The 18910-nt window shown below is 46.1% G+C and overlaps 1 protein-coding gene across 1 annotated transcript in view; it reads right to left on the minus strand.

The window, feature by feature from the left end:
- Nucleotides 1-7709: 7709 nt before the first annotated feature.
- The window catches only part of hs3st3l (heparan sulfate (glucosamine) 3-O-sulfotransferase 3-like), a 175813-nt gene continuing 164612 nt past the window's right edge, over nucleotides 7710-18910 (minus strand). Inside the window, exon 2 of the mRNA XM_080209225.1 lies at nucleotides 7710-9222. Coding sequence (XP_080065351.1) covers nucleotides 8604-9222 — 619 coding nt within the window. The 3' untranslated portion in view covers nucleotides 7710-8603. The remainder of the gene's footprint in view (nucleotides 9223-18910) is intronic.

Here is an 18910-nt window from a genome sequence, read left to right on the forward strand (position 1 = left end):
ATTCAGTGACTCTATGATTTAAGGTTCGCCTCTTCTATAATCACAGCTGCCAATTAAGTGCCAATAAAGTACTCTTGGGGTGGAGTTACTGTTGAAGTGTAGGAAAGATGGAAGCCAGTTTCTACACAGCAAGCTCCCACAAACAGTAATGCAACAATGACCAGATAACATGCTGTGTGATATTGGCCGAGGGGTGAATGTTGGCCAGGACATCAGGGTGAACACCACAGGTCATCTTTGAAATGGTGACATGGAATTTTTCATGTCCTATTGAGAAGCAGACAGTCCCTCAGTTCACCATCTCGTCCATAAGAGGCTCTGATGCCACTTACTGTTAGAAACAGTACCAGTAACCAGGAACAGAGGTAGAGGGGGTTTGTGGTATGTGTTGGCACTTTGAGTTAAATAGTGTTGGGATTGTTAATAACTCTACATTTTTAAAGTAAGGTCATGCTGAAACTGAGTGTATCTCTGTTCAATGGTAAAACTCCCTGATACCTTCTTGATAACATATTCACTCCGTTCACCTCCGATAGTGGTAACCGTGTGTACCATCCACAAGTTGCACTGCAGCAACTCACCAAGGCTCCTTCGACAGCACTTTCCAAACCCATGCCCACTACTATCTAGAGTGACAAGGGCAGTAGATACCTAGGAACACCACCACCTGGAAGTTCCCTTCCAAGTCACTGAATTGGAAATATATTACCATTCATTCGACTGTCAATGGGTCAAAATCCTGGAACTCTTTCTCCAACTGATGGATTGTGGCAGTTCAAGAAAGCCACCACCTTCTGAAGACAATTCAGATTCATAGAATCCTAGTTGACTATAGAATCCCTACAGGGAAGGAGGAGGCCATTCATCCCATCAAGTCATCACTGACTCTCTGACATTCCACCCAGGTCCTGTTTTTGTAACCACACTAATTTTTGTACTTTTTTTTTGTAACTCCATTAATCCCTCTAGTCTACACATCTTGGGACACTAAGAGGAAATTTGCCATGGCTAATCCACCAACCTGCACATCTTTGGAGTATGGGAGGAAATCGGAGCACCCAGAAGAAACCCACACAGACACGGGGAGAATGTGCAAACTCCACAATGACAGTGACCCAAGGCTGGAATTGAACCCGGGTCCCTGGTGCTGTGAGGCAATAAATGCTCGTCTAAGCAGTGATGCCCACATCCTGTGAAAGAACTTTTCTTTTAAACCCATGAGTAGTAAACATGTGATAAAATATTGTCTAAGAAGAGCACAGGTTGGGGATGAGGCTACAACACTGCGACCCTCATTCTGCAACCTCCATGTGTCTGTTCACAGATCCCCTATTCCCACCATGGAACTGGGAGAACATTTACCAGCTTGTACCCCCATTTCACAGCTTGGTCTGCCTCAAGCAGGACAATGTCATCATCTGAAACGTCTGGCGGGGGAAAGTGGGAGCTACGGCTTGGGTTTGTATAGCACCCATAAGGTTGTTTAACATTATTTGCAGTTAAGTTATGAAGTAAACTTTGGCCTCGAGCCACAAGGAGATGTCAGGGCATTTGAAAAGCTTGATTGAAGAGTTAGATTTTAAGGAAAGTCTGAAAGTCTCATTTCCTTCTCTATGTATGGTATGCTTTGTCTGTTTAGCGCACAGGAAACAATACTTTTCATTGTATATTAATGCATGTGACAATTATAAATCAAATCAAAAGTGCTTTGATATGCCTGATGGGCACAAGGTGCTACATAAATGTATATTTTCTATTTCCACCGCTCTCTTTCTTTCATTCTGTCACTTACTCTCTCACTGACAGTGAAGAGATTAAATAGAGGTTAGAATTGGAAGAATGCAGGTATCACAGAATATTGCAGGGATAGAAGGCAGTTACTGAGATGGGTAGGGAGAAAGCCAGGGGTGATATTGTTACTGGACTGGGAGCCAATGGAAGTCAGCGGGCACAAGGACAATGGTTAAACAAAACTTAGTGCAAGTTGGGATCCAGGCAGCAGATGAATTTAGTATTTACAGAGAGCGTAAGGTGGGAGAGTTCACAGAGCACACCTGAAAAACTAACCTCCGACTGACACACAATGCCAGATCTCAGGATCTGTGAATCTGAAACAGAAACAGAAAGCAACGGGGATGTTCACTGCTCTAAATGAGAGGGTAAGTGACAGAATGAAAGAAAGAGAGCGGGTAGAATTAGAAAATATACATTTATGTACCACTTTATGCCCATCAGGCATTTCAAAGCACTTATTTGATTTGATTTGATTTATTATTGTCACATGCATTAACATACAATGAAAAGTATTGTTTCCTGTGCGCTATACAGACAAAGCTTACCGTACACAGAGGAGGAAACGAGAGAGTGCAGAATGTTGTGTTACAATCATAGCTATGGTGTACAGAAAGATCAAATTAGTGCGAGGTAGGCTCATTCAAAAGTCCGATGGCAGCATGGAAGAAGCTGTTCTTTAGTTGTTTGGTACATCACCTCAGGATTTTGTATCTTTTTCCCGACGGAAGAAGGTGGAAGAGAGTATGTCCGGGGTACTTGGGATCCATAATTACGCTGGCTGCTTTTCCAAGGCAGCGGGAAGTGTAGACAGGGTCAATGGATGGGAGCAGGCAATGAGGTACTTTTGAAATTTTAATATGGAAAATCAGCAACTTTGCACATTGCAATCTTCCACAAACAGCATTCTGATAATGATTGGATAATCTGTTCCTATAAAGCTGTTGTGGGATAAAAATTGGCCTTAACTTCGGGGATAACTCCTTTGTTCTTGCTCAATAAATGCCACGCTATCGTTTATACTAACCTGAGAGCGCTCATCCAACAGTGCAGCACTTCCTCAGTACAGCATTTGTAGTTTCAGCTTTGTGGTCAACGTTGGATTATTTGCATGCTAAACAGCATAAGCAACATGCAAGCGACACATCTAAACGATTCCACAGCCAATGGATCAGATCTACGCACTGCAAAGACTGCTATAGCCAGTTGTGGATGATTAAACAATTCGCTGGAGGTGAAAGCTCCCCCAAGTATCAACTATCCCCATCCCAATGGAACCCAGCACAAAAGATAAGTATTTGCAGCAATCTTCAGCTAGAGCTGCCAAGTTGATGATCCATCTCTCAGCCTCCTCCAGAGGCCCCCTGCATCAGTCTTCTGCCAATTCAATTCACTCCATGTGGTATCAAGAGACAGCAAAAGGCATTAGATATTCCTAAGGAATACAAGTCCTGACAATATTCTGGCAATGGTACTGAAGATTGTGCTCCAGAACCTGCCACTCCCCGAACACAGGCACTCTGGTACAACCACAAGGCTGACATCTGCCTGACAATGAGGAAATGTTCCCAGCTATTTCCTGTCTACAAATCCCATCCAATTGATTAACACCCCAATCAGTCTACTCTTGATCATTGGCAATGAGAGGGGAGTTGTTGTCAACAGTGCTATAGTCAGCGATCACGTGCTCAGTTTGGGTTCTGCCAAGGCCACTCAGCCCCTGATCTCATTACAGCTTTAATCCAAACAAGGACAAAAGATTTGAACTTAAGAGTTGAGGTGAGAGTGACTGCCCTGGACATCAAGGCTGCATTCGACCGAGTGTGGCATCAAGAAACCCCAGCGAAACTGAAGTCAATGGGCATCGGAGTAAAACTCTCTACTGGCTGGAGACACGCCAAGCACAGTGAGAGATGGCTGTGGATGGTGGTGCCAAACTTCTCATTCCCAGGACATCACTACCTCATGGTAGTGTCCTCAGTCCCACCATCTTTAGCTGTTTCATCAATGATCTACAGATGTAGGACTAATCGTTGATAACTGCACAATGTTCAATGCCATTCAAAACTCCTCAGATATAGAAGCAGTCCATGCCCACACGCAGCAAGACCTTTACACCATTCAGGTTTGAACTGGTAAGTGGCAAGTAATTTTCGTATCAAATAAGTGCCAAGTATTGATGATCTCAAGAATCTCAACACCATACAGGGCAAAGCAGCCCGAGCTGGCACCCTAGCTACCACCCTTAAAATTCACTCACTGCACCACCACTGTGCGATGCCAGCCTGACCATACCCAAGATATGCTGCAGCAACCTGCAAACCTCCTTCAGCAGCACCTTTCAACCCTGTGACCTCTACCAGTGCAGCAGATGCCTGGGAACACCACCACCTGAATGTACCCCCTCCAAGTCGCTTACCACCCTGACTTGGAACCATATTGTTGTTCCTTTGCTGTCATCGGGTCAAAATCCTGAAACTCTTTGCACTGTGGGGGTCTCCCGGCAACAGAAGGACTGTAAGCAGTTCAAGAAAGTGGCACATCACCACCATCTCAAGGGCAACAAATGCGGACCTGGCCCACAGCCCATGAAGGAAAACTTGCTGCCTTTCAGACAGAAATGCAAGTGGAGGAAGAATAGCAAGAATAAGTTGCATTGCCTGCTCAAAAAGCTCAAGAACAACTCTCCTGAGGGGACGTTATACTTGAAGAGCTCCCTAATCCGGGTACATCCCCAAAGCAAGGTGTTGACCAGATAAGCTCCCAGTTAACAGCGAGAGGCTCCTCTAAGGTACATTCAGGTCGTCAATCTGAAAGCATTTTGCAAGGGGCTTACAGGCAGGTTGTCTGCCTTCCTCTAGTGTAAGGTGCGTGGAATTACTAATGGGGAAAGAGAGCAAATGCTTCAGATGGCTTTCATACAATCATCAAATGTGGTTAACACTTACATTATAATGTCTTCCATTGAATAAAATGGTTCCAATTTATTGAGATGCAATGACCTTAAAGCAAAGCACACTGCTGGGGTAATGAGAGGACAGGGAGAAAAACACTGGCTGGGAAAGGACTGAAATAATCCGACCATCATCGCAGATCTTACAAAAGTGCAACATTTGACATTAGCGCATATTCAAACCTGTGGAGATTGGAACAGTCATGTTGTGGAGATGCCGGCTTTGGACTGGGGTAAACACAGTAAGGAGTCTCACAACACCAGGTTAAAGTCCAACCAGTTTATTTGATAGTAAACTCTCCACCCACCTGACGAAGGGGAAAACCCCGAAAGCTTGTGGGTTTACTATCAAATAAACTGGTTGGACTTTAACCTGGTGTTGTGAGACTGCTTACTGAGATTGGAAAAAGCAGATGGGCTGTGGAGAGGAAAAGCAAACTTTACAAAGCACGGCAGCAAGGTAGCAAAGTGGTTAGCACTGCTGCTTCACAGCTCCAGGGTCCTGGGTTCGATTCTCGGCTCGAGTCACTGTCTGTGTGGAGTTTGCACATTCTCCTCATGTCTGTGTGGGTTTCCTCCAGGTGCTCTGGTTTCCTCCCACAGTCCAAAGATGTGTGGGTTAGGTTGATTGGCCGTGCTAAGAAATTGCCCCTTAGTGTCCCGGGATGTGTAGGTTTGAGGGATTAGCGGGTAAATGTGTAGGGTATGGGGGTAGGGAATGGGTGGGATTGTGGTCAGTGCAGACTCAGTGGGCTGAAGGGCCTGTTTCTGCACTGTAGGGCTCTATGTTCTATGTCAGAAAGCTGAATATACACTGCAAACTGTCATTATAAACAAATACATACAAAACTGTACCTGCAATCGCAAAGAACCCCAACCTGTATGGTTTGATAAAACAACTGCTGCATCTACTATGGTTCAGTTAGCAGCACCATCCCTTCTGAGACACAAAAACCTGGGTTCAAACCCTATTCCAGGGAACTGAGCACCATAATTAAGCTTGACGCGTTACTGCGGGAGTGCCACATTGGCAGAGATGCTAGGCGGGATTCTCCGGCCAAGTTTGCCCCGAAGCTGGACAATCCGGCACGAGGTCAATGGACCTTTCCATATAGTCCGTCCCTCACCCACTACGGTTCCCGTGCTGGGCGGAATGGGAAAATTCACCCCACTGCCTTTCAGGGAAGGCGTTAAACCCAGGCGCTGTATCGCTGGGTGGGAACGATCCCATGTTCGGTGAAAAGTAGGGGAATAATCACTGCTGCGCTGGCTGACATGTAGCCCTCGATTATTGCCACATTATTGTTTGTGGGATCTTGCTGTGCGCAGCTTGCTGTCACACTTCTTACATGATAGCATTTCCCCGCAGGATTGACCCAGGGTTTGGCTTCCGGCAGGTTTGACCCAGGATTCGGTCCCCAGGCGAATTGACCCAACAGAGGAATTGACACTCCCGCCACCGCCCCCGCCCCTGCACCCCCAACCCCGGCCCGACCATTCCCCTCAGATCGACATTGCTAATTCTGGTGGCAGCACCAATCCGGATCTAGATAGAACCATAGAACATTACAGCACAGGACCAGGCCTTTTGGCCCTTCTTGTCTGTGCCAAACCGTTTTTCTGCCTAGTCTCACCGACCTGCACCTGGACCATATCCCTCCACACTCCCCTCATCCATGTACCTGTCCAAGTTTCTCTTAAATGTTAAAAGCCCCCATCCCCACTCATCCTGGTTTCCGTTGGGTCAGGGAAATCAAAGACTGGGGCCTTGTCGTCGCTCATCAAATTAAGAATTTGGCCTGGATCTTTCCATGTCAACGTATTGGACCTTGTCTAATGACCCACCAAGGTCTTGCCATTCTCACACGGATCGGGGAACCCAACAGAACAGAGTTACAGAAGCCAAAGGAAGAATCCGTGACTCTTTATCATGTTATCCTGGAGGAAGGCAGAGGTTGGACTTCTGAAACTATACTCAGGCCCCAGAGCAAACAAATAGATTGGAAACAGGAGACAGATATCTTTTACAACACCAGAAGCAACTTGTGACAGTTTTATTCAGATTAAACTCCCGGGAGTCAAGGAGGGTTCACATCAGCTAGATAATTAAGAGGCTGAACTGATGAAGAACTTCCTTGCATACATTAGAATGGAGATGGCTAAATTAGCGAGTGCGTCATATGAAAAGCAAGTGATTTGTTACAGCAAGTGACTTATTATCACTAGTTCAGCTCAGAAACTGGCATTTTGTCTGCCTCTGGGAATAACTAATAGCAAAATTGCTGTACCGAGGCAGTATATCACACTTCCATCAGTTGCTTCTTGTTGTTAGACCTTAATTAGAAGCCTGTGTTCTCAAAAGTGTCATCCCTGGAAGCAAGGAGACCCTGAAAGGCCGATGAAATATGTATTTGTTGATGAATTGTTACTTCTGTTGCTGTACACTGGTACAAATAGCATTTTCTGCAAAGGTAGTGCTGCTTCACTTCAGGATGCCTACAGTCTGGGAGAGATGTTGGGGATGTTGAGCAGTGCGGTGGCACAGTGGTTAACATTGCTGCCTCATAGCGCCAGGGACCCGGGTTCGATTCCCGGCTTGGGTCACTGTCTGTGTGGAGTTTGCACGTTCTCCCCGTTTCCGCGTGGGTTTCCTCCGGGTGCTCTGGTTTCCTCCCACACTCCAAAGATGTGCAAGTTAGGTTGGATGGCCCCAAAGTTTCAGGGGGCTATGGGGATAAAGTCTGGGTGAGGGGGGTGGGGGAGGGTCACCAGAACAGTACCAGTATTAGTTCCCGGGACTGCACAAATATTTTCACGGGGTCTCAAGGACTGCACTTACATTTGGATTGTCAGGCACAAGTCAACAGCACCGAGCATGGGAAAGTTCCTCGAAAGTGTGTCAAATTCTTTCTGTGAGTTGTGAAAAGCATTCAGCTGAGACAAAAGAAAAATGAAGCAACATCAGTTCTGTTACGCGGACTTTACTGGAGCTGTGAAAAATAGAATGATTTGCGGAAAACCACACATATATACAACATGGATAAAGGATACACAACGGGGAACAATAGAGAATCCTGGCTCTTGTTCTACAGGAGAGGAGGTTCTCTCAAGGCCAGGCACAAACCAGTTATAAAAGCTTTTCTCACGGGTGTGAGAGATATTCCGCTGCTCCCCCCTCCCCAAGCCCCCCACTTTCGTTCATATCACAGACGGTGATGTGGGGGTAGGGAAGGTAAACTAACTGGAAGTTTGCTGGAAAGTAAAGCAAAACAATGCAGGCAGTCAAGCTCTTTTTATGATGTCAGGAAGCTGCTGTTACAGCAAAGCAGTAACTGTGATGACACAGGGAAAGTGATAAAAGTGCCAGTGTGGCACTGAACAGCTATGCATTGCTTCATAGAAATGATAGCTTGCTGTGTAATACAGTTTTCCAGTGCTAGTGAATCGAAAGGGACCTCAACCCTGGTGTTATTCACTCTTGTGACCTTGCTGTTAATAGATATATATATCTATTTATATATATATATATGTATATATATAAAAAAAACATTGTTGAGGACCATTGCAAGCGAAAATAAAGTCAATCTGCCTTGCAATTTGGGCGTTGCCCTTCTTAAGGTGTGATGAAGATTTGAGTAAATATTGAATGAAAATGTCCGCAGTCTTTATAAAGTCTTAACGCCCAGATGCCTGGTCTCTCCAAGGTTCGTAGATTAACAGATGCAGAGTAGACACACCCCTCCACCGGTTGGTAAATGCATGTGCTATCTTCAACATCATGTGTGAACTTTGAGTTGTTGGCACGGCGATCACTATCTCCCATTCTTCTGCCGGTGTTTCAGTTCTTTTCCCCCATCTTTCATTCCCAGCCAAAATCCTGGCCTGTCATCTGGTAGAAATGATGGTTAAAAGGCCGGTAGAACTCCCGCAGCTTCTCCACCACCCTTGGGTCTATGTTGGGGTGGATCCTGCCTTTTGTTTTGCCCAGGCAGTGAGGTTTGCCATTGCCCTGAGGCTTCTTCAGGCAGGGGAAACCCTTGGTCTCGTTGAAGAAGAAGTGTTCGTCAGTTATCATTCTCTGCAGGCCGAGGAAGTCCTGGACTTTTCCCAGCTCTCCGGCTGGATCGCTGATCAGTCTTTCCCCGTTGACAAAGTGCATCTGGGACAAGGGGAAGTATTGGAGCCAGTTCTCCAAGTGCTGAGCATAGATCCCAATCCATATTGGGCTCCAAGATGCGTCTATCCGGCCCGTAGTCCTGTTTTTGAAAGTGAGAGTTTCAAAGCCTGGGATACCTGGTGCTTTCGAGATGATCTGGGTGTAGTCCGAGATTGCTCTTGTCACTGGGTCCCGTACAACTACTATCAGTTTGGTGTCCTTGGACATTGCATGGATACGACCTGGAGCCTCCGCCGTCACAAAGTACCTGGGTGTTTTCTCCATCACAATCTGACCGTCAAGAGCTTTGGGCATCAAGTTCCTGCAAAGAATCACAAAACAAGTTATCCTTGAATGTCAAAAGAGAAATGTTTATTTACTCACTATCCCCCTGCGTCACCAGTAAAGGCATTGATGAAAGCTCTCCCTTTGATAAGTATTTTCGTGCCTATTGAACTTCCACTTGTACAGCTTCTAACCTTGGAGAAGCTAGATATCTCTCCAAAATTCAGTTAAGTCAAGTCAAGACTGTACTTACACTTTGAATAAGGCTCAAGATGAAATTGAAAAGCACCAGTAGATGCTGGAAATCTGAATCAAGAACAGATAATGCTGGAAACACTCAGCACATCAAACAGCACCTGGCCAGTGGAAGGTACGGTTAACATTTTAGGTCGGTGAAATTTCAGGTTTTGACAATAGGTCATCGACATGAAAGCCTAGCTTCCTCTATCTGGGCGGCACAGTGGTTGGCACTGCTGCCTCACAGCGCCAGGGACCCAGGTTCAACTCCCGGCTTGGTTATTTGTCAGTGTGGAGTTTGCAAGTCTTCCCCATGTCTGTGTGGGTTTCCTCCGGGTGCTCTGATTCCCTCCCACACTCCAAAGATGTGTGGGTTACGTGCACTGGCCATGATAAATTGCCCCTTAGTGTTAGGGGGAATAGCTAGGGTAAGTGCACGGCGTTATGGGAATAGGGGCCTGCATGGGATTGTGGCCGGTACAGACTTGATGGGCTGAATGGCCTCCTTCTGTAGTGTAGGGATCCCATGATTCTACCCACGGGTGCTACTGACCGACTGGATGGTTCCACCATTTTTAGCTGAAAACAAATAGACAGAATGTGGACACTTTAAACTGACTGACTTATTTCCTTTCCATGTTGAACTGGGGTCGGGACTGCTGGGGTGAGATCGTGTCAGCTCCTTAAATGTTGCAGTCTGCAAACCTCCACTCTGTCTCCAGTGAACACGGGAGTCTGGACTGGGAGCTCCACCTTTTCCGATGTGCGTGCCCAGGTTCTGACGGAGTTAATGGCGCTGTGGAATGTGTGACCCAGTGATGAGAATAGCTCAAAACAGGACTGCGTTTCCCTTTGGAGGGAGGGAGATTGGAGTCAGGAAGTTGCGGGTTCGAGCTGCACTTTAACCCAGGCTGACACACTGGTGCTGTTACTGAGGGGGTGCTGCTTTGTCAGAGGTACAATCCCTCGGATGTGCTGTTGAACAATGGCTAATGGACGCAGAAGATCCCATGGCGCTATTTAAAGAGTTAGGGAAGTTAACCAATTGAATCTGACAGTATAGAAGGAGGCCATTCAGCCCATCAAGTCTGCACCAACCACAATCCCACCCAGAGCCTATTCCCGTAAGCCCTCATATTTACCCGGCTAATCCCCCTGAGACTAGGATTAATTTAGCGTGGCCAGTCAACCTAACCCACGTATCTTTTTTATAACCACTGTCCTGACCATTATTTATCACTGTTGTTTGTGGCAGCTTGCTGTGTCTGAATTGGCTGGCACATTTCCTACAACCCAATGGTGAAGCCCTTTGGGAAATCCTGAGGTGGTGAAAGGCGCTATAGAAATGCACATTCGGTCTTTCAGTAAAGCTGCCTCACCGCTGGCTACTGCGTGCAATGAACATGAAAGATCCATCCACCTTTGAGGCAGTGTGGGGCACGTCTCTACATCAAAAGTACAATGAAGTTGCTTTTGCTGTAAAACATAGCATCTGATCGAGGTATGCAAGTTCACGAGGGACATGGGCAGAATAGATGGAAAGCAGCTGCCCCCCTTAGTTGAAGGGTCAGTCACGAGGGGACACAGGGTCAAGGTTGGGGTGGGTGGTGGGGTTTAGGGAGGGAAAACATTCTTACCCAGAGGGTGGAGATGGTCTGGAATGCGCTGCCTAGGAGGACGGTCATGATGTGGAGATGCTGCCGTTGGACTGGGGTGGGCACAGTGAGAAGTCTCACAACACCAAATTAATGTCCAACAGGTTTATTTGGAGTCACGAGCTTTCAGAGCGCTGCTCCTTCATTAGATGACCTGAATAAACCTGTTGGACTTCACCCTGGTGTTGTGAGACTTCTTACTGGGAGGGTGATAGAGGCAAATAGCCTCACGAGCTTTAAAAGTATCCGAATAAGCAACTGGCACATCATAACAGCGCCAGGGACCCAGATTGGGCCAAGTGCTGGTAAATGGGATTGGGTAAGTGGTCAGGTGTTGCTTGCGTGTCAGTGCAGACTCAATGGGCTGAAGGGCCTCTTATGTACTGTATGATTCTATGATAGCATGTTTATAATTGAAGAAGGGTTATATCAAAATATTCTTCGAATGGTGTTGTGAATATAGTGCCCCGTGCTGCACATTCCAGTCACGTTACTGAAGGAGTAACTCTCACGGGTGTCAACACTCCTACTTGAACCCAATGCGGTTGAAATTCCGGTGGGAATATAATTGCCCGTCCGTATGCCCATTTTCCCCACCACAGTTTGCACCCAAATTTCTGGCCAATCGCATACCAAAACGGAAGAATTAGCGTGAACGGGGGGGGCCGGAGTACAGAGCGGAGAGCAACCACCTTTACTGTAAAAGATCTGTCACCAGTGGCTGTGTGTAGAAGAGCAGTACTTTCCCAAAATATTCTCCAGTTTATTGACAGGGTCCACCACCAAGATGCCCACTGAATTCAACCTGGAAACCACATGGCAGTCTGAAGGAGCATCCCTATCAGGAATCAGTGCAATGAGGATTAGCTGTGCTGCCTCACTGGATTATATAAGCAGAGATTGAGTCTTGGTAAAGAGGCAGGTGACTTAGTGAATGTCAGGAAGGAGCCCGGGAGAGTAAAGAATTTGTTGTGAGCGTAATGTGTCTTGTTGCTGACTTTGGACTATATGAAAACACTGATTTGAGTTAAACTTTGATCTGATCTGTAGATAGGGTTGTTAAGAAGGCATACGGTGTCTTGGCGTTTATTGGTAGGGGGATTGAATTTAGGAGTCGCAGCGTCATGTTGCAACTGTACACAACTCTGGTGCGGCTGCACTTGGAGTACTGTGTGCAGTTCTGGTCCCCACATTACAGGAAGGATGTGGAGGCTTTGGAGAGGGTGCAGAGGAGGTTTACCAGGATGTTGCCTGGTATGGAGGGGAGGTCCTATGAGGAGAGACTGAGGGATTTGGGGTTGTTTTCGCTGGAAAGAAGGCGGCTAAGAGGGGATCTTATTGAAACATATAAGATGATTAGAGGTTTAGATAGGGTGGATAGTGATAGCCTTTTTCCTCGGATGGAGAAAGCTAGCACGAGGGGGCATGGCTTTAAATTAAGGGGGGGTAGTTATAGGACGGATGTCAGGGGTAGGCTCTTTACCCAGAGGGTGGTGAGGGATTGAAATGCCCTGCCTGCTGCGGTTGTAAATGCACCTAGTTTGGGGGCGTTTAAGAGATCTGTGGATAGGTTTATGGACGAAAAGGGATTGGTTTAGGTTAGTGGGTCATTGTTTTTTAACTGGTCGGCGCAACATCGTGGGCCGAAGGGCCTGTTCTGCGCTGTAATGTTCTATGTTCTATGTTCTATAACATCCTTTGCTAAGTGAGACAAAAAATAAACCATCCGACCAACCACCATCGTGGGCATTGAATGTTTGTAGAAGCTTTTCAATGTTTGATGGAATGTGCGCACTGATATTGTAAAAAGAAGCAGAAAATGTTGGGGAAGGTCTCGGTGAAGGTAAACAAGAAACTCCAACAATTACCGTAAAACAGCGGGGATCTATTTGGTTTCTGCTGCGCCAAAATTCGAGGTGTAAGTTCACTCCCTTCGGGAGTAGCGACATTATAGGGAATATCTGAGTGCGGGACATTAGCTGTAGAGGTAGAGCCATTACAATGAGCTGAGAAGGGTTGATAAGTGGTATAAAAGGGTGAGGATATCTGGATGAACATACTACTGTGCTGAACACACACACTGAGTTTGCTCAGTCTGAGACATTGAGGGTGGAACCTTATCCGTCCTGCCCGCCACGGGAATCATAGTGGGCGGAACATGGAGCATACTAAGGTCCGTTGACCTTGGGTGGGATTTTCCGGTCTTGGGGGCGAGTGTGGCCCTAAAATCCCGTCCTAGGTATTGGCCTCACGGCCTTATTTGACTTGTGCCTCGTCCAAGTAACACAGGTAATTCCATTCTATGATCCTCCTTAGCTTTGTTAGCTTTTCCCTTTTATTATTTTCCTATTATCCACCAAGGCTAGGATGTGCTGAGCATTCATGGGTGAAAAACAAACAGATGTGAAGGGAGAATTTTTGTTTTGCACACACAAAAGATAGTAGAAATCTGGCACTCTCTCCTCCAGATGCTGAGACAAATTGACCATGTAAAAATGAGATGGAATATTATTTGATGGGCACAGGTATCGAGTGGTACAGAGAAGGGCTGTGTTTGTTTGTGCCGAAACAGAGAACACTTCCTGCGTATACTCAGTTGTAGCACTGAGGTCAGTGTCAACGGTAGCATTAAAACAAACAAGTTGGCTTGGCATGGACTAACAATAAAGTTCATTTTTAGACTTGTGCATCATAAACAATTGGATGTACTTGTAGTTAGTCCACTTAACAGTGAGCATGTATGTACATTTATTAGTGTCACAAGTAGGCTTACATTAATACTGCATTGAAATTATTGTGAAAATCCCCCAGTCGCCACACTCTGGCGCCTGTTCGGATGTACCGAGGGAGCATTTAGCTTTGCCAATCCACCCAACCTGCACGTCTTTTGGACAGTTCAAGGAAACCGGAGCATCTGGAGGAAACCCAGGCAGACACAGGGAGAAGGTGCAGACTCCACCCAGACAGAAACCCAAGCCGGGAATCAAATCCAGATCCCTGGTGCTGTGAAGCAGTCATGCTAGCCATTGTGCCACCGTGCCACCAGTAAATCTTAGACCAAGCCAGCCAGGATTTGAACCTAGAATCTCCTGATCTGTAGTCAGACGCGTTAGCCATTGCAACACTGGCTCACTATTAAATAACTATTCCCTCTGCAAAATTTGCTTCTGATTCAGTAAATGAAGATGTATAATCAGGACATTTCAGCAAACGTGATTCTCAACTTTCAGTGTAGAAAATGGTTTGTCGCATTTAATTTCAGGGCACGTTTGGGTAAAAATAACCAAAAGTCATCTTGATTAAAAGTTTAAGAGAAAGTGATTACTCACTTTGGGTCTCAAGATGGCAACCCTGGGATTAGGAGTCTTATTATCTACAGTTGAACTATTTGGACTGTCTACAGGCTCCCTGCACAAAGCCTTGACAAGCTTTATCTTGCAAAAGGAGGCAATGATCACGAAAAGGCTGCGAATAAAAACTAAATTGTGCCGTAAGCAGGAAAGCCAGAATGTTTCCCACTGGCACCATCAGCGTTACGTGTTGTTGGGGAAAAAAATCCCAAATGGGAACATATTGGCCAGCTCGGCTTCGGAGAGATTGAGATGTCCTTTCAAGGTGGCACCTCCATCTAAAAGTTAATTGAAAGCAATCCCACCCCCCCACAAAAATGGCAACCCCCAACAGACCAAGGGAGAACCCCCAAACCTTCACCAACAAGGGCCAACCACTGCCCCACCGCTAAATGTAGGGGTCACCCAGGCCCCACACCACGCAGGCATGAGGGTGACGTGACCCCCAGTCAGAGGCCTCACCCTCCCCCAACAAGACAGATACTCCGATACGGGGTCACAAAAGATCCCCCTCCCCCTCAGGCCCCGTTCCTTTGCAGCTTCAACCTGGCACTTGCCCCTGCCATTCCGGCAGTGACACCTTGGCAGTGACACCCTGGCAGCGTAGTGTCACTTCCAGGGTGCCGCTGTGGCACTGTAACTGTCAGATGTCAGTGTCAAGATGGCAGGGGGAATGGTGCCAGCCTTGTTTGTGGCTGAAAGCTATCTCAAGTGGAGGCATGCTACTCCAGCATGAGAATTTGAAGAAGACCCACTATGAACAAAAAAGTTAGCCACGGTCTTCAGAACAAAGAACAAGCCTGTTTGGAAAACACTGCAGTCAGAATCAGCAGCTGCCGACATGAATAGGCACTTGGAATCAAGTAAAAGACTTGGTTTTTCTTCAAAAAAAAACTGTATTCCAAAAATAGGAAGCACATCAGATTCAATCAACCACAAAGGAAAACAAAAGCAAAGCTACAGCCTGCTGTGAAATAGCCTTGACCTGTCAATCAGGAGGCTAGTTAAAGCCATGGAGAGTGACATTGAGGGTAAACAGAGCAGTTCAAAGAAATTAGACTTCTCAGCGTGGCCACAGACTTGAAAAAAAACTGGAGTGTGAATAAAAGTCATCTTAGAATCATTGGCCTACAGTGCAGTAGGAGAGCATTCGAGCCATCGAGTCCACACTGACCACAATCCCAGCCAGGCCCTAACCCCATAACCCTCCTTACCCTACTAATCCCCAGACACTAAGAAACCATTTAGTATGGTCCATCAACCTAACCTGAACATCTTTAGGACTTTGTTCCCTGAAGCGTAGAAGAATGAGAGGAGATTTGATACAGGTGTATAAAATTACGATGGGTATAGATAGAGTGAATGCAAGCAGGCTTTTTCCACTGAGGCTAGGGGAGAAAAAAGAACTAGAGGACATGGGTTAAGGGTGAAGGGGGAAAAGTTTAAAGGGAATATTAGGGGGGGCTTCTTCACGCAGAGAGTGGTGGGAGTGTGGAATGAGCTGCCAGATGAAGTAGTAAATGCCGGCTCACTTTTAACATTTAAGAAAAACTTGGACAGGTACATGGATGAGAGGGGTGTGGAGGGATATGGTCCAGGTGCAGGTCAGTGGGACTAGGCAAAAAAATGGTTCATCACAGACAAGAAGGGCCAAAAGGCCTGTTTCTGTGCTGTAATGTTCTATCTTTGGACTATGGGAGGAACTTGGAGCACCCGGAGGAAACCCACGCAGACACGGGGAGAATGTGCAAACTCCGCACTGTGACTGAAGCCGGGAATCAAACCCAGGTCCCTGGGACTGTGAGGCAGCAGTGCTAAGCACTGTGCCACCATGCCATCCTTTGTATCCCTTTGTACATCAGCACTTGCTCATGGAGTCCCTCCCAACCAGTCAGACGCCCAAGATTTCCCTCTTTGCCAGCCAGCCAGCCAGAGCCCAGTGATCAGGTGTAGAGATCGAATCCACAAATCTGTATCTGATGCAGGAATCACCCACCAGTGAGGCAAAACATGATGACAAGTGCCCATCCAAAACCAGGATAGAAAGGTTACGAACAGAAAGAGCACTGAAGTGTCCCCTGCTTTGCGGTGTTATTGAGAAGGGGTTGGGGGTGAAAGAGTGGCATTCGTGCTCCGACAGCACTGCTAGCTCTTAGCATCAGGGACTCGGGTTTGATTCCTGGCTTGGTTCACTGTCTGTGCAGAATTTGCATGTTCTCCCTATGCCTACATGAGTTTCCTGCAGATGCTCTGGTTTCCTCCCACATTCCAAAGATATGCAGATTAGCTGCGGAATTTAACATATAATAACGTCATTAGAAAGTTTAAAAGAGTTAGTGCTAAGATTTAAGGGCATAGAACGAGAGTAAAAGATGGAATTAGAGGGTACGCTGGGGACAGTTTGCAAGAAGTCGCCTTGTTCCAATTGAAAGTGCAAATTTTATGTATTAATGTCACAAGTAGACTTACTGCAATGAAGTTATTGTGAAAATCCCCTCGTTGTCACACTCAGGCACCTGCTCAGGTACACCGAAGGAGAATTTGGCACCTAATCAGTACGATTTTGGACTGTGGGAGGAAATCGGAGCACCCAAAGGAAACCCACGCAAACACAGGGAGAACACGCAGATTCTGCACAGACAATGATCCAAACCAGGAATCCAACCCAGATCCTGGGTCCTGTGAGGTAGCTATCAACCTGGGGTAGAAATCGGTGTGCATTGAACTAATTTCCTGGACATTAAACATGTGCAGGTAACTCTGATTTAACAGCGGGATGACCTGGGTCCAATCCCCACAGGTGTTGGTCCCACTGCTAAACCTGTATGAAATCCGAGCACACAAGCCCCTAAAATTGTTAGAAATTTGGAAGTTAATGAGTTTAATAGTGAACTTGAGATGAACACAAAAATAATAATCAAACAACGTGAGCAGCTGGTGTTTAGAATGCAGAAATGTGATTTGCCCAGTAACAAGATTAGCAGGTGTCCAGAGAAATTCCCATATCAATTCCCATATCAGAAGCATTGTTTACCAGAAATCAATGTGGCTATACAAATCATAACTCCTAAAGGCGAGGAATTTAAGAAATAGACAGAGGATGGGACATCAAAGCGGTTGAACAGTAGAGCTGCTGGCAACCTCATTGTGGAAAAAAGCTAGTTTTCCAACCAACAGCCAAACAGGCCAACATCTTCCAAGTGGCCAGTGCCATCTCTGACCACAGCCCTGGGCCCTGTTCCATCTGAGATTGAGAGTCGTGACAGATTGCAGATATTTCCCCTTCGAAAGATGTAGTTTCCTGTCTTCTCTGGACAGCAACAATAAGCTTTCCTTATTGTTGGTCATTTTTGCTGCAGGGTGTAATAAAGATGAACTGGGTTTGACTTATAGAGTTACTAAAGTGGAGGCCGTTTGGGAAAAGGGCTGTCTGGGTGAGTTCTGGGAATGTGAGTATATTTTGGGAACAAGGGATAATTTCAGATAAAGCAGAGTGTTTAGTTATTAATGTCTTTAAGTGTCATAGTGTATATTAATTTTTTGTGTTGTGTGCTTTTCCTTTTCTCAGTTTAATCAAGAGTCTTTATTTATTGTTTACACAGCGGCTGGACTGGTTCCTAACTCTGTTGAACATGCCTCCTCACATTATTCCAAATAAATGTACGCCACTAAGAACAAACATTTCAAGTTATCCTTCGGGGGTTTTTCGCAGGTAACATCAGCGCAGTTCTCAACAAAGTGCAAACAAAAGGTTTAACATCTTCTGAGCACCCGATTTGATTTGATTTATTATTGTCACATGTACAGTAAAAACGATTATTTCTCGTGCGCTACACAGATAAAACTTACCATTCATAGAGTACATAGGGAGAAGAAAAGGAGAGGGCGCAGAATATAGTCTTGCAGTTATAGATGGGTGAAGAGAAAGATCAGCTTAATATATAATAATGTTATTGGAAAGTTTAAAGGGGTTAGCGTTATGTTTTAAAGCACAGAACGAGAGTAAAAGATGGAATTAGAGGGTGTGCTGAGGCAGCTCGCAAGAAGTTGCCTGGCTCTGTTTTAAAGCTTAACGTTTATTTATTCATGTCACAAGTAGGCTTACATTAACACAGCAATGAAGTTACTGTTGCCACATTCCAGTGTCTGTTCATGTACACTGAGGGAGAATTTAGCATGGCCAATGCACCTAACAAGCATGTCTCTTGGACTGTGGGAGGAAACTGGAGCACCCGGAGGAAACCCACGCAGACACGGGGAGAGTGTGCAGACTTAGCACAGACGAGGGCTCAAGCTGGGAATCCAAGCTTGGTCCCGGACGCTGTGAAGCAGCAGTGCTAACCACCGTGAAGCCCACATCTTTTTCAACTTAGTATTCAATCTATCTGTCATTGCCAGCACGATAAGTTATGAGGAATTTAATAATAAAAGCTGGCCCTGTGGAAACAAAGGAACAACACCGGGCGGCACTGTGGCACAGTGG

The sequence above is a fragment of the Carcharhinus amblyrhynchos genome, chromosome 21 (genome assembly GCF_965287045.1).
Source record: "Carcharhinus amblyrhynchos chromosome 21, sCarAmb.v2.hapA, whole genome shotgun sequence".
Lineage (NCBI taxonomy): Eukaryota > Metazoa > Chordata > Chondrichthyes > Carcharhiniformes > Carcharhinidae > Carcharhinus > Carcharhinus amblyrhynchos.